Here is a 15385-nt window from a genome sequence, read left to right on the forward strand (position 1 = left end):
TTAAGCTCGCCTATAAAGATCGCTTTTGGCTATCGGTTGTCCCCCATGCAGGATAAGTGTCTTACCTATCGCAATAGTCGAACGGTAAGTAGTGATTCTACACTGTCCACACCAGTCTCCAGCAGAACATGGTAATTTGTAAGGTCGTCATGCCAGCGTATACCCGTTATGGAGCGGAGGCTCTTTAATTGATTCGTTCGAGGAAATTTAGAAAGCGCACTCAGGTCTCAGAACCATACAAAAGTGTGTTGAAAACAACCACTTGATTGACTCTGATTTTGTTTTAATTTGATTTAATCCGCCAAACTCTCACCTAGAGGCGTTCAAAAGCGCTACTTGCCTTAGCAAGAAGGTTATCAACTTCTCTTGAAAGTGATGCGCCATTGGATACCGTGTTTCTCAGGTATGCTAATTAGTCTACCACGCTCAGGTGGTGTCCATTCACGGGGCTGAGTAAGTTTTATCCGGTTAATTATGAAACATGACTTATGTTTTCCGAGGTTTATTGTATGACCAAAGGAAGCGGCAGCTAGTCGAGCTAGAGCCCATGTTCTGTGTAAGAAAGTATATGGCGCCATCATCAGCTCGACGACCTTTTCTTTTGTTTTGGTGTGGGACAGTATAGCAAACCTGTCCTAGATGTCTTCGTGCAGTTTTGGCTTCAATTAACTCAGCTTTGCGAAAAAGAAGATACCAATCAGAATAGGAGCAAGTACACAACCCTGTTTGACGCCATTTTCTAAGGGGAGGTGATCAGATTGGAATTACCACCAATTAGGCTTTGTTTGTCAAAAATGAAGCTTTCCGAAAATGGATAGAAACCTTGTAGACAATGGAGAGCATCCGAGCGTAGACAGGATCCTCCATAAACCTACGCGACTTAGTGTGTGAAATACTTTGGTGAGATCGATGAAGGCAGCGTACATGCATGCAGGTCTATGTTCTGCTGGAAGATCATCAGAGCCAGGTGCTTATATATCTTTATAGAGATTCCCATCACGCAGTAGCCGTTTTAACCTCATCAAGACTTCAATATTCCTCCAGTTTTAGTTTCACTGCCTCCTGTGGAATTTCAGCGAGAGACTCTTCAGAGACAACTCGAATCTTTTAATTGTTGCTAAAAAGCAAACTAGATATAGTGCTTTATATCACTGGTTATAAGTATGTTAATGAGGATATATCCTCTTAGAAATGCTTACGGCTTCCATCTACATTTTGCTCTGTGAGGTTTAAATAAGGATAGATTTTGTTGAATTCCTGGAAGAGATTTAGACTATAACATGTGAGAGGACGTATCGTCACATTTAGGGCCTATTTATAGGCATACAAAAGAACAATTTGATAAAATTAATATTCGTTTCTCTCGTCCATTTTATCACATCGGATCCTCTTTTCCTCTTCATTGTGTGGGGTGCGAGTCTGGGAGTAGATTAATCTACTTTGACCTTTGATGATTGGTTATGAGGTTGTGAATTATCTCTACTAAATAATACGTACTCTCGACACTACCGCTTTATGTCATAATAGAGCTTCGAAGCGGGTGTTGGTCCTATATAACTTATAAGAATAAGTTAAGACAAACCTAGGCCTAGATCTAAAAAAATTGGGTCCCAAGAACCATTGATTTATCTAACTAGTCACAAAAAATGGAATGGGTTTAGAAGTTTAGACCTATAAGATCGAGAACGGCACCTAGACGTAAGAAAAAAAAAATTCGACGTCTGAAATGGATGAGCCTTAATAGTATTTGTGCTTTTTGTAGGCCAGTGCTAGAGCTAGCATTAGAATGTTTTTGTGTTGTTTGTCTACAATAGGTGATTGTAACATGGCTACAAGTGATTCAACAGTATTTTCATATTGTCTTCCAAGGAATATTTTACCTGGATTAGCTATCACGTTTTCATTAATGTAGAGTCTCTCTCTTTATATATATATATCTAGATCTATGTATTTTTTTACAATTTATCTAAAAATTACCAGATAATTAGATCTCTAGAGATTATAATATAATAATATAAATAGATCTAGATCTATATAAAAATCTAGTCTAGTCTAGAGTCTATATAATTACTATATATATAGATCTATATATTAATAATAATATTTATTTAATTTATTAGATAGATCTAATAATATTTTAATTATATCTACACAAGAAGATAGATCTAGAAATCTAGTCTAGAATAGTCTAGATAGATATAATTATAAAAATTATAATATATGGTAGATTCTTGTAACTGAACACCGACTTTCGGGAACTAGGTCAATTTTTTATTTTATTTTTTTATTTGGTGAAGGTTTAACTTACAAAAAAACTGAAAGCAGATTCTTATTCTGCAACTAAAGGACTATAAAAATAGCTGTGTTCCTTTGTATTACCACCCATAGTCAAGATTTTATTTTAAAATAAATTAGGTCACTTCATGCTCCTATTTTGAACGCAGTTTTTGGGCTTTCTCCTTTAGTTGAACAGTGAGCACCGGTGTTGAACACCACTATGTAATTGCTAATAAATTATATCGGTGTTACTTAAAAATTATTTAGATTGTAGTAAAAGAAGTAGATTCAATTTTGCAATATGTATTTATAGTCTATTTCCTCATATACTCTCTCTATTTCTCTCTTTTTATATATATATATATATATATATATATATATATATATATATATATATATATATATATCGTGTATAGTTTATTTATTTAAATACCTATATAATCTATGTGTAGAAACAGACAGAAATAAATTTATATAGATTATAGAGCTATAAATTAATTATTTTAATTTAATAAACATGATATTTTCTACTAGGCTACTTGTATTTTCTCTCTGGCTTTCTTTTAACTCCCATCCAAGGACCCTCTTCTTGTTTTCATAATTTGGATGTTCGTTTTGTGACACCTTAACATCCCCTCCCTCCCATAGATGCTTATAATTCTTTTCATGACTCTCTCCCCCTTCCCTCCACTGCCTGTTGGATAGTTTGTGACACTACTCGCTGAGTGTATTCCTCTCCTCACCGCCAGCTTATCTGGCGTGATCACCTGCAGTGGGCATGGTCTCTGGCTTCAAATTAGCAGCCTGCACTTTTTTTTTTCATTCATAAGTTATATATTCTAGATATCTCTATCTAGGTCATGTTTATTCATTGAAAAAATCATAGATTTATTAATCCCAATAATATTTCTTAATACGATTTTGCTGTGTTCAAAAAGGAGAATGAGCTGAATTCATTATTATTTGTTTGGACACCCCCTTTTTTAATTTTATTTAACAGCTAACGGTATAAATGTGATTGGAATGTCTTTCTAAAGATGTTTGGAAGCTTATTTTGATATGCCCATCAGCCTACGATCAAACAGGCTCATGATATAGCCTTCATCCCTTATATGGGTATGAATTGCCGGGGGAGGTTAAAACAACAGCTTAACATACATGGTTACCGAGAATCTAAATTACTGCCATCTGCTTTGGAAAAACGGAACAAAATTACCAGAACTTATCTAAAATTGGACATGCTCAGTCCCGAATCGTCGATTTTAGCTCCAAACATAAAAACAAATGAATTACAAACAAAAAAAAGCGACCCGTTTAGAAAGGAGAATCCGATGGGGTGTTCAAACTATAAGAGCCTCCTCTAGATAAGAGACAATCTTGTAGATTAGATTAGATATATTGATATATGTCACAATATGTGTATTTTTGTATTGTTACTATACTATTGTAATGCACTAATTGTAGTGATAGATTCTATCTAAATTGACTAACACTAAATTTAAATCTAGACAGAGACTAATTTATTTACCACTAATCATCTAATGCATTAATATCAAATATGCCTTAATTTATTATGATAATAATATAATATCATAAATATGGGCACTAATTTAATGACTAATAGTAATACTTACTAGAATCTAATTGATTATTCTAGAATAGACTACTAATCTTGATCTAGATCTAGAATATAAATCTAGATGTAATAATGGTATAAAATATAATTATATATAGATCTATAATATTATTATATAATATATATATATATATATATATATATATATATATATATATATATATATATATATATATATATATATATATATATATATATATATATATATATATATATATACATAATATATATCTACTCAATTCTACTCACTACTAGTCCAGTGTACCAATTAAAAATACAATGGAAGTAGAGTCTAGTAGGCACTGTAGGTAGTGGCATTAGTGGGTCTAGATCTATAACTCTAGATCTAAAATCCTATTGACAGTACTGAATTGCTACTTTTAAGTTACATATTTTAACCATTATATACCTTAGCCTTAGTGATTATAGTGCCTTAGTCTGCACATCTAATTTTAGACTCATTTTTTACTTGTAAATTTTATAAGAATTCAATAATTTTACTCTTAAAGGGCTACTCCTATGGTGATAACAATTATCAATTATAATATATATATATTTATTTATATGATTAATGTATCATGGCACATCTAGCCTACTAAAGTTCACTGACCACTTTGTTAGAATCAGTCGGACATACTGTCGATTTACTTTTTGGGACAGGGAGGAATATGGATGAAAATATTACTTGTCTTTCTCAAGTTGGTTATCTTAATGCTTTAAGTTCTAATGTAACTGTACTAGTGACATCATTATGATTCATAGCTAGGGACTCCACCATTACTAATCCTAACAGCCTTTGTAAGAATGAAGCAATATGATTCGTTAGATCTAGATATATGCTTTTAGTATTGTTGAGGGAAGTGACATAAGCTGATGCTAAAAACAAAATGTCTTATTCCTGTTTTTTTTTTAAGATGTCAAGAGTTTGCTATCAAATTTATTAAATATAAATGTTTCTGAGCATTTAAATAAAATTGGTAAAATTTAATAATATAATAACTTTTACAAATTTTTACGCAGTGTTTAAATATATGTCAATAACTCACATTTGAAAACCCATCAGAGTTTCCATTTAACAAATTCTGTTATTTAGACAGAATGTATGTATTTAGTTATTATATACTCCACCCCTTTCTATTCCTCCCAACTTAAATACATCATATGTAATCTGCGACCTTATTTTCTTTCCCTGGTATTGTCCTAACTTCATCAGCTGGAATGCCTACCTAGCTATTCTTCTGTTACCACATTTGTTGACATTAATGAAGGCTAATTGGGTGTGATCAGTCCTTAATTGGAATTGAGTCCCCATCAGATAAAAACCTTGCTTTGTTATGCACCAAAACATTGCCATCCCCTCCTTTTCAATAGTTGAATAGTTTAACTCTACAAGGGTTTGTTTCCTACTTACATAAAAAAACAAGGTGTGTAATTCCATTATATCCTTGCATCAAACAACCCCCTATAGCAATGAATGAAGCATCTGTTACCAAAATAAGTTATTTAGTAATATCAGTTACTTTAAATATGATTGGTTCTTCAGAAAAACACTCTTGATCTTGTCTGGCGATTTGTGACATTTTTCATATACATATATATACAGTCACATTTCACTGCCTTGAAATAGCTTAAACTTCTCTATTACTGAAAAAAACTGTAATAGTCTGTTGTTGTTTTTTTTTAATTTGTGTGATTTTGAATGTTTGTGTGTGTTGTAAGGTGTGAGAATGACCAATTACCTCCCATTATTAAGTAATTTTACTTTTAATTTTAAAATTGTTTTTGATTTAAAGCTTAATTTATATATAATAATCACAATTTAAAATTTAAAAGTTTTAATTTGATAATTTTGTATAAAACCTGTATTTTACAGGTTTACTGTGTCTGGTGTTGAATTTTGCTACTATGGAAGAAACATCAAGAGCATTCATGGATTTCAGAACCAGTCTTGTTCAAGTGGTGAGCTGCACATCCTGAACATCTTCCTTGATACAGAACAGCAGACCACACTTACCAGCGGCAGAAATGAGCATGTTACTCAGGGTAGCTCCTCTTTCAGTCACTCAGCTATTAAGTCGTTGGAACAAAAGAAACAGTTTTGTTATGTATTTAGATATGTGACAACACATCCTTTACCAGATGACTTCATTCATGAATCAGTGCAAGTGACCTATGGCTGTGATTATGATGACATCTGTATCAACAGAACACTTAATGAAGTTTTGAATAATGTAGGTTTGTTTAGGTTAATATATTTGTTTAAATAATTAATCTTAGTTTTAAATGGCCACATCAATTTGCAAATTACAGCACACTTTCGCTTCAAATCAATTGTTAAAGATATCAATAACATGATATAATCAAAGCAAATTTATATTCATTACCTAGTGCTTACAACCTCACATATTTCTGTGGATTTCTCCATGTGCAATTATATAAAATTAATTTTCAAGTCAGTTTCATAAGATTTCTTCTTTCTTTGCCATTTTAGAAAAAATTGGGAGCATATCCTTAAAGATCTATCGTAGTGTGTAAAAAAATTGGCATTTTGTTTCAGAATTTACCGCTTAAAAATTCATTAAACCCTAACAAAAAAAATAAATTTCTGCTCTAAATGCACTTTCTAATCTTTTGTGCTGATTGCCCTCATTACTTAATTGTAGAACTGCTCAACATTTTGAAATAAGTTTTATTGTAGCAGAGTTTGGGGACAGCCTTTTTATTTCATAATTTTTTTTTTAAATCATGTATTGATTAATACAAATCAATTCTTCATATTTTCTTTTCAGGTGACCATAAATAATCATATGGGGAAGCTGTACTGCTGTTCCAAAGATAATTGCAATGATTTAGAGAAGGTTCATTCTTCTTCTGAAAATCGTGTGTGTCATGAAAGCATGAAAAATTTGACCTCTGTTTCTGTTGGTAAGACTTCTAAATTTATATTTATAAACCACAAAACAAATTTAAGTGAAGACATTTAGCTTTAACTTAGATTCATTTTTCACTCCTCTAAAAGCTGCAGGAATGATCAGAATACTCTTGGCCTCTTAACACAATAAATTGTGTATTGCTTTATGTTGCAAATTTATACATTTTGTTATCTTTTTCAAAGGTGGCTTAAAATCTTGCCAGCATGCTGATGCAGTGTGTGCCAAATCAACTGTTTACTTGCCAGAAGGAAAAATTGAGAAGTACTTTTGTGACAATGAGAATCTGTGTACTGGCAAACTTGTATTAGGAGCTTTTCAATCCTGTACCAACGTAAGTGGATTTTTTTTGTTTTTATTAATGTAGGTTATAAGATCACTATTGTACCAACTTCTTAGAAAAAATAGTAAATTGAAAATTTCAGAGTATATGATCACTGTTTATCAGTTAAGAAACAGCTTAAAAAATCTTCAGAGCTTCAATAATGATCTCCTGCATGTGTTTGTACTTATTTTTTTCTTTTTCAATATTGTGACAGGATTGCAAAACAATCATTGAAGATTGTAAATATTTGAAACACTGGAGGGACAAAAAATATACTTCTAATTATTTCTACACACTTAAGGCTGTGATGCTTTCCATACATTTTATTCAATATCTAAATTAACACAAGTAACATGTTAACACATTTTTGTTTTATGCCTCTTTATTTCTTTATGACATGATAACTCCTGGGTCATGAACATTACTGCCTAATCATAGCATTCTTTACACATATGAGCCCTTTTATTTATATATATATATCTTTTGAGAGAATTCCTGATTCAATAATGTTCTATTTGTAGTTGTTTTTTTATTCTTAACATCTCCCCTCCTGAATAATATAGTTTAAAATACTGTTATATTAAATTAAGTAATTTTGGTTATTTCTAAGAAGTCTTATGGTCTTGCTAGAAATCAAGTTAGGCTTAAGATTGTTGATATGGTTAACTCATACAAACAGTGGCTGTCAGATGCTGGTTTCCTGGACCACGCACAGAGAGTCTAGTTCTTAGGCTTAGTTTCCTAACCATTCTGCCAATCAACGTTCCATGCACCCCCATTATATAGCACCAGCAAAACAATTCCTAGTATCATTCTAAAGTTAATAGTTAGGAAGAAGGAAACTTTATTCCTCTTGTTCCAGAATGCCAGGCTCTGTAATTTCCTTATTGTCACTTTGGAGGAAGGAAGCTCCTATCTAAACATTCCTGACTAGGTTCAGTTTCAAACATAATAGCTCTGCACAGAATTAAACATTTACACTTTTAAAAATGTCTTTCAACTTAAAACTTAACTTAAAATAAATTTTTCTTTGAATTTTTTTTTTTTTAACTATTCAGAGTATTCAATGTTTAAGTCTCTTGAAAAAAAAATTCTTTAATAAATTTTTGTTTTTTACAGCAAACTGAAGATAATGTTACAAAAGAATTGTGTTGCTGTGACCACAGCAAGTGCTATTCACCTCCTTGGCTTGATGTATCCTATCCCAATGAAGAATTTGATCCAGAAAACTTTCCGTCATTGTCCAAATTGGATAAGACCATTGAAAAGCCAGGAGCAGAAAGGACAGATAGTCTGCTAATCACTGGTCTATTGACAGTGCTGCTTTTTGTCAGTGGACTTGGAGCTGGAGCTGTGTTTATCCTAAGCTGCAAAAAGCGCAGGAAAAATAGGCAAGATCCAAATGTCATCATGCAATATGAACGTTTGTCATCAGACATTGATGTAGATGAAGCTGTAGTTTTATAATTTCAGCCATTGAATGCATTCTTTTTATAAAGAGGAGAGGAAAAAAATTAATTTCAATAATTTTAATAAAAAAATCTTTCTCTTATTACAATGTAAATTATGTACATTACAATTGTTAAAACTCAGATTTGTAGGTTTTATTCAATTTAAACTCATGATTTAAACGAGAACTTCAATTTGATTTATAAAATTAATTGAGCATAATTTTCTATGACCAGTATTTAGTGAATCTGAGCATAAATACTCATGTATATTTTTACTTTCAGTTCTAAGATTTTATAAAACTACATTTACACTATTGTTGTTGCATATTGAGTCTAACATAATATCTATCCATTTTTATTACAATTTGTGCAAATTAGTATTAGTCTAATTTTATGTATATTTTTAAATGCATATTTTGTTTTATATGTTTGAAAAACAGATTTTCTTTATAGAAAAAAATGCAAAGTATGGTTTTTAATAGCAATGTTCTTGTAATGGATAATACTAACATAACATAGATGTAGCAGTAATTCAGGAAAATGTTTTTCTTTTATTGATTCAAGAAACAAGAATTATAGATTTGACTAAACATTGACTATTAAGTCATTTCAGTGCAATAAATATGCCATTATCTATGCATATACCTTATGTGGTCACATTTTGACTCACAGTGTAGCATTTCATACAGTATTTTCTCTGTTTTGCTGCCTATACGTCTTGCACTAGATTTTCTGACACTGACTGGAAATGTTAGTGATATCTTTTTTTTTCTTCTTAAAATGTCCTGTCACTTTTTTATTGTGTTTCTTTTACCAGTTTTTTTTTTCAATTACAATTTTTATTTGAGTAAACTACTTGATTTTTTTTTTTTTGTAAGTCTTACAATCAAAATTTGTAAAAATATGTAAAACTCCTGTTCTTAAAAATGGCTGAAAATATTTTGTTTGCTTTGTCAACAAGATTTCTGTATTTTTGTTAAATGTTTGTATTTACATTAATTTTTGTTAGAAACTTATGTCAGATATATTGGACTATGAATTTAACACATTTTTTGGGTAGCTGATACTCTTTCAATTTTTCTTTTTTACTATTTTTAAATTTTCCTTTCATTACAAATGAAATTGTTTCATTTTCAGTACAGCATTTAAAAATTGTTGAGTAGTGTAATCGACTAGTTCTACTTCAACATGTTTTATATGTAATATGGTGTCATATTTTACAATACTCTATTCCAGTTAGAATTACCTGGGACTTGGAACGCTGATCTCAAAAACAGCTCTTATGATTTTCCTAGATATTTAACACTCGATGTATATCACTGAGAAAAGAATTACTAGCTCGTTGGCCACACGGGGAAAATCTAGTTTGACCGCCCATGATAATTTTTCAAAGAAAAAATAAAGAAAGTAAATTTGGCTTGAGAACTAGACTTAGATCGAAAGCCAACATCAGTTTTGAAAGAACTATCTTGTTCAGGAATTACTGAATGTAAGGCATTATTGATTCAAGAGTTAAATAAATAAATGTTCAGGAAAATGATGTGCACATAGTTTTCTAAGTCTAGATTTAAAGACTTATCATTGGAATTATTAAATAAATTTTAAAAACATGTTGTAGTTAGTAGTACTGTATCAATAACTGAGCTGTTTATAAAATTAAAAGTTGGTTTAAGTTTATTGAAAGATTATCTAATCTCATAATTTTACGTAAATCTAATATATATATATATATTACATCTAGAAGTAGATCTAGACCTAGACTAGATCTTAAGAGTTCTAAATCAGAGACTAGATCTAGATGTCCAAATAATGGAAGTACCAATAAATAATTGCACATCATTCGTTCAAGCAGCTGATGATGTCAAAAACACTGGTTCAATACCTGGTTTAAACCAAACATTTTAAAAAAATATTTTTTTTATCATATTTTAAATTGAATAATGGAGGTATAGTCTTTTTAAAAAATTTATTTTTTTAATGTTTTGTTTGTTTTTTAATCTGACGCATAATATCTTCAGCCTAGTTTTCCTGTTCTTTAATTTTCTTATCCAATTAGTTCATATTTTTTGTCTACTTTTTGTTTATTTGTGCAACAGACTATCTCTTTGTTCAATCCTCAATGTTAACTGTTGTTTGGTCATCTAGTAGCATTAGTCAGTGTGTGTTATTTTTATCAATCTGTTTGAGCTTATGAAATCTGATTTTGTAAATACATTTCTCAATCAGACAGATGAGTTGTTGAATTAAAAATTCAATGATACATGCCTTTTTAAAAAAAACTTTTTTGTCAAAGTTGTTTGGTGTCATTAATGATAATTTCAAATTTGTTTGTGTATTGTTTCAAAATGAAGTCATTTCTCTCTCAAGATATATTTATTTTTATCTTTATGTTCAGTGTCAACATTTTTTTTTTTACCATTCGAAATATTTTTTTATTTTGAATAATATTTTTGGTTTTAACTCCACATTATGTAAAAAAAAATTATTAATTTGTGTTTTTTTTACTACCAAAGTGTAAATAGTGTGTAATAAGCATTAATTATTTGTTTGTAATAACCACATTTGTTACTATGTTGTCATTACAAACTTTGACCTAGTGAACTTGCAAAACTTATGTTGGTCAGTGGTACATTAGATACAACTATGTGTGCCTTATGCTTCTAGTAATCTGCTTGAACAGTTAAATCATCATGGACATGTTTTCTTTTTACATGTAACACACAGTATGTGTCTTTTTTTCACTCATGACACTGTGATATGTGCCGATGCTCTTTGAAATAATTCATTTGTCTTTAAACAAACAAAAAATTCTTTTAGTGCATAATATGGTAATTTTTTTCCTTTTTATGGGTTGTGACTATTTATTCTCCAAGGTCTATTTGATGACTTATTAGATCCAAATTTTAAAAATCTCAATCATGAAATCAAATTTTTGACCATACATAGGGTATTAAAATAATTCAAATCAATGGGCTTATTAAATTAGATTTAAAAAAAAAGAAATGAAAACAAAATTTAGAAAGTTGTCTTGAAGGTTAGATCTTGTTTTGGAATAAATTCCTTTTCTAACCAGGTTTTTGATGCTCTGATGTTGGTTCTTAAAGAGCCTGTGCCATGAAATATTGAACTTTGTTCTCTGCATGGCCATACATGGTATTGGTTTGTTGAGGTGATGGGGCCTATCTGAGCTGCATTGGGATACATTAGAAACTATGGGGCCTAAGAAGCAGTCCACTGAGAGTCCATGTTGAGGCTAGATTTCATTCTCTTCAGTCATTTACCTAACTGAAAGTGTTTCCTGAGAAGGTAGTTTTGTTGGTTTTTAAAAATCTTGTTGAACAATCAGATTAGAGATCAATGCCTTTGATCATATCACCGTCATGGATACATCATGACTGTTACATCAGGTTTAGAAATAAGAAAATGTACTTAAACAGGTGGACTTTATATGAATACAAGAAAAATACCAGTACCTATCATAAGAACATAGTAATTGAGATTCCATGTGGTCATTGAGAACTCATATATTTGTCAAGTCTGTTTCATTATTTTCATCAGATAAATGTATTTGCTGAGTTCCTCACCGCCAGCATTGAGCCAAAACTTTATCCTTCAGTCTAACATTGTGAGTGGGACATTCCTTTATGATGTATCATTTCTCATATTCATACCAAAGGGATCTACAAAAATGTACTCAAACAATAGAGTTCTCAAAATTACAAAGCTTACTTTGGCTATTTATATTTATGTATTTGTTTAACAGACTTTTTGGCAGTCCAACATGGACTATTTTGATATTGCATTTTGTAAACTGACATCTCACCTGCTGGCATTATTTGAACAATTGTAACTCCATTGACAACAGAAATGACATTTAAATAATGTAGTTCAAAGAAAGGAACAGAACACACAATTGTAATATGTATGTCATTATCTTTTTATAATGCGGAATATATCTGCATTTACTAATCAATACAGTTCTTTATATTATTTGTTTGTAATGATACAGAGGTAAAATGAAAGTAACTATATTTTCCCTACATTTGTTTTAACAAGGTTATTGTCAGGAAATGTCATCACAAAATGGCACCTCTCCTCACGCTTACGCTTGACTTTAATAGATTAGGTTTAAAACCAAACAATATCTGTGTTTGTCATAACAGTAAAAAACAAATAACTTTTTAAATCTTGATTACTTCCCCTTTTAATCTCTAGACACTGTCCAATATTTGGAATCATTTCTCTAGTCACGCCTTTCAGAGAAAAATTAGTCTATTAGTGTTGAGAAAGTCAGTTGATAAAAGAAAACAAACATGACTATGTCAGTTGATTTTGTCTTTACTTTTTGTAATATACCATTAGACACTTGTTTCTGTTCACAATGGTCACCACATTGATGTAGTCACATGCCTTTTCTTACTGACTGCAAGTATCAACTCTTAGAGTGAAGCAATACAAAAACTTGTTCATTGAAATAAAGACACGAATGTGGACGTCGCTTTTTTTTTTGTTTGTCTTCATGTGTTTTGTTTATTTGTGCATTTTATGCGGTCCAGTGATAGCACTAACAGATTCTTAGGATTGTATTGGTTGGGTCAAGCAAAAACTAGGTCTAAAAAAAAAATAGACTCTTTCCTTGGCCAAAACGACCCTATTTAGCCTATCAACGCAAGCAACGGTCCACGTTTGTAATATTGGGATGGAATGCAAAATCATATTAAAACCATATTCAAATTTATAATATTAAAATTTCTAAAGTTCAGAAATCATTTATTCTGTAGATTGACTAGGTATTATGCTGATTGACTAGGGTAATCGTTAATGTACCGAAAAGATTTTTTTCCACATTACCTAGATAAATTGTACATTACCAAATAGGCACTTGTTAAAGTGTAAAATTGGAATATACACTTGTTACCGCCAGAAATAGGTTATTTACATATTATCTTGGTTCTGTGCAGATTAACTTGGGTAATCCGTTTTGGTACCGAAAAACAAATTATCTAAATATTGTACACATTACCTGTTACCTAGATAGCTTTTGCATTACCTACTATATCACCGGAAAAGAAGATCCTTAGCGGTTTTATTTCAATATTTATTGACATCTAAAGAATCATGTTAATACAAGCTAACAATCAACAAAATTCAAATCAAATCAACAATTAATCGTCAGTCTATTTAAAAAAACAACAACACTGTAATACACAGAATCCGAACTAGTACTATTAAGGAAAAATAATTAGGAAAACTTGTGACAAACTTGTGTGTACTTATTAGTGCTATGTGTAGATTGGCGACACACTTTATAGTGCTTTTTGCGGCTATCAGACCTATTTGTGGTACATTTAGATTTGCCGTCATATTGTCTGAAAGCCTGACCAGTACCAAGGGATTGTTTGATTGACTGACAGATATTTCTACAGCAATGACATTTTCTGTCCATAACAAGGTCTCTTCGCAAAGCCTACATTCAGATTTTGAATACTATTGGTTTCAAATACCCGTTCTATGGTACCAAGTTTATAAAAGTCACTTTTGGTTTTATTAAGAAGTACAGCTTAAATCGAGCGGACTTATCAGTTTTTGTTTTGTCTATTTCAGGTATTTTAAGTCTCACTGTGACCAGCATTTACTTTCCTTTTATTAAAAACTGCTCACATTTTTCTTTGGTTGCCTTTCTAAACCTATCCCGGTCTCATCACGCTCCTTTGTTTTTTTTTTTTTTTTTTTTTACAAAGCGTATATCAACTCACTCTCTTTGTCTGGTAAAAGTTTGTACACGTTATTTCTCCAACACCCAATCTCGGATCAAGCTGAAATTTTTGCACAATAATTTCTTTTACCTGGAAAAACAAGAATCAATTTTAAAAAATAACCAATTAGTTTTAATTATTTCGTTTGGTATCTAGAACAAGGGAAAGAAATTGTACTGACTGATAAGGTGGTATAAGTCGAATTAGTCCCCTTTATACTTTGTAGAGAGAAAAGTTGAAACTAACAATAGATAACTATAAAACCTTCTTTTTCATAAACATTTGCCTGGCACAGTTGTAGATATGGGGAAGCTGTGTAGGCCTTTAAAAAGCGATCATCCAAATACCCCTCTTCTTTCTCCACTCAACCTTTCCAATTGGTCCAGACAAGTGAAAGGATCATAGCCAGATGCCTACATGCCAAAATGGAAATATATGTATTCCCAGGCCTGGAAATGCGTATTTTGAGGGGTCACTATGTATTTTCCTAAATACAAAGAAATATACTCAGGAAAGACTGAAAATCATTCAAGCACGTAATGCAGCAATCCAGCATACATTTATATAAGACATTTTGTACATTTGTCAAAATATTTACTCTTTTAGTCTTTGTCATAGACTTTTTTAGAATATGTTAGAAAAATACCGTTCTTGTCACTTGGCAATGATTTTATGATCATAATGCCTGTAGTGTTTTCTACATTCTGTACTAGCGGCAAAAGAAAATTTATTCAAAAGTATGGAAATTTTGTACAAGCGAAATTAGACTTAAACCAGATGTAGTTGTTTGCTTAGCTGGATCAGTGACATCTAATTCTATAAAAGTAGTTTTGTTTATAGGCAATTTCGTTAAAAGGTATCCAGACACTGGAAATATTTTTTTCACATTTTGAAAGAATTTAGATTCTTTTCTTTCAGATCATTCTTTCCAGAGCTAACAATTAACGTTTTGGTATCCTCTACAATCATTAATATCAAACATTTAATTTTTGTTTCAGGCTTATAATCCT

General features: G+C 31.0%; 1 protein-coding gene across 1 annotated transcript; it reads left to right on the plus strand.

The window, feature by feature from the left end:
* Window positions 1-1781: 1781 nt before the first annotated feature.
* LOC106061581 (uncharacterized) lies at window positions 1782-13110 on the plus strand. Its single transcript, XM_056010187.1, has 5 exons — window positions 1782-1908; window positions 5787-6144; window positions 6703-6838; window positions 7029-7177; window positions 8288-13110. The coding sequence occupies exons 1-5, from the start codon at window positions 1787-1789 to the stop codon at window positions 8633-8635; spliced, it is 1113 nt and encodes a 370-aa protein (XP_055866162.1). The 5' UTR covers window positions 1782-1786; the 3' UTR covers window positions 8636-13110.
* Window positions 13111-15385: the final 2275 nt, after the last annotated feature.

This window comes from Biomphalaria glabrata, chromosome 1 (assembly GCF_947242115.1).
Source record: "Biomphalaria glabrata chromosome 1, xgBioGlab47.1, whole genome shotgun sequence".
NCBI lineage: Eukaryota > Metazoa > Mollusca > Gastropoda > Planorbidae > Biomphalaria > Biomphalaria glabrata.

Coding starts and splice junctions, on each gene's coding strand:
- LOC106061581 (XM_056010187.1), top strand. CDS start 1,787: ATGTTTTTGTGTTGTTTGTCTACAATAGGTGATTGTAACATGGCTACA. Junction 1,909..5,786: donor GCTATCACGTTTTCATTAAT/GTAGAGTCTCTC, acceptor TGTATTTTACAG/GTTTACTGTGTCTGGTGTTG. Junction 6,145..6,702: donor TTAATGAAGTTTTGAATAAT/GTAGGTTTGTTT, acceptor TTTTCTTTTCAG/GTGACCATAAATAATCATAT.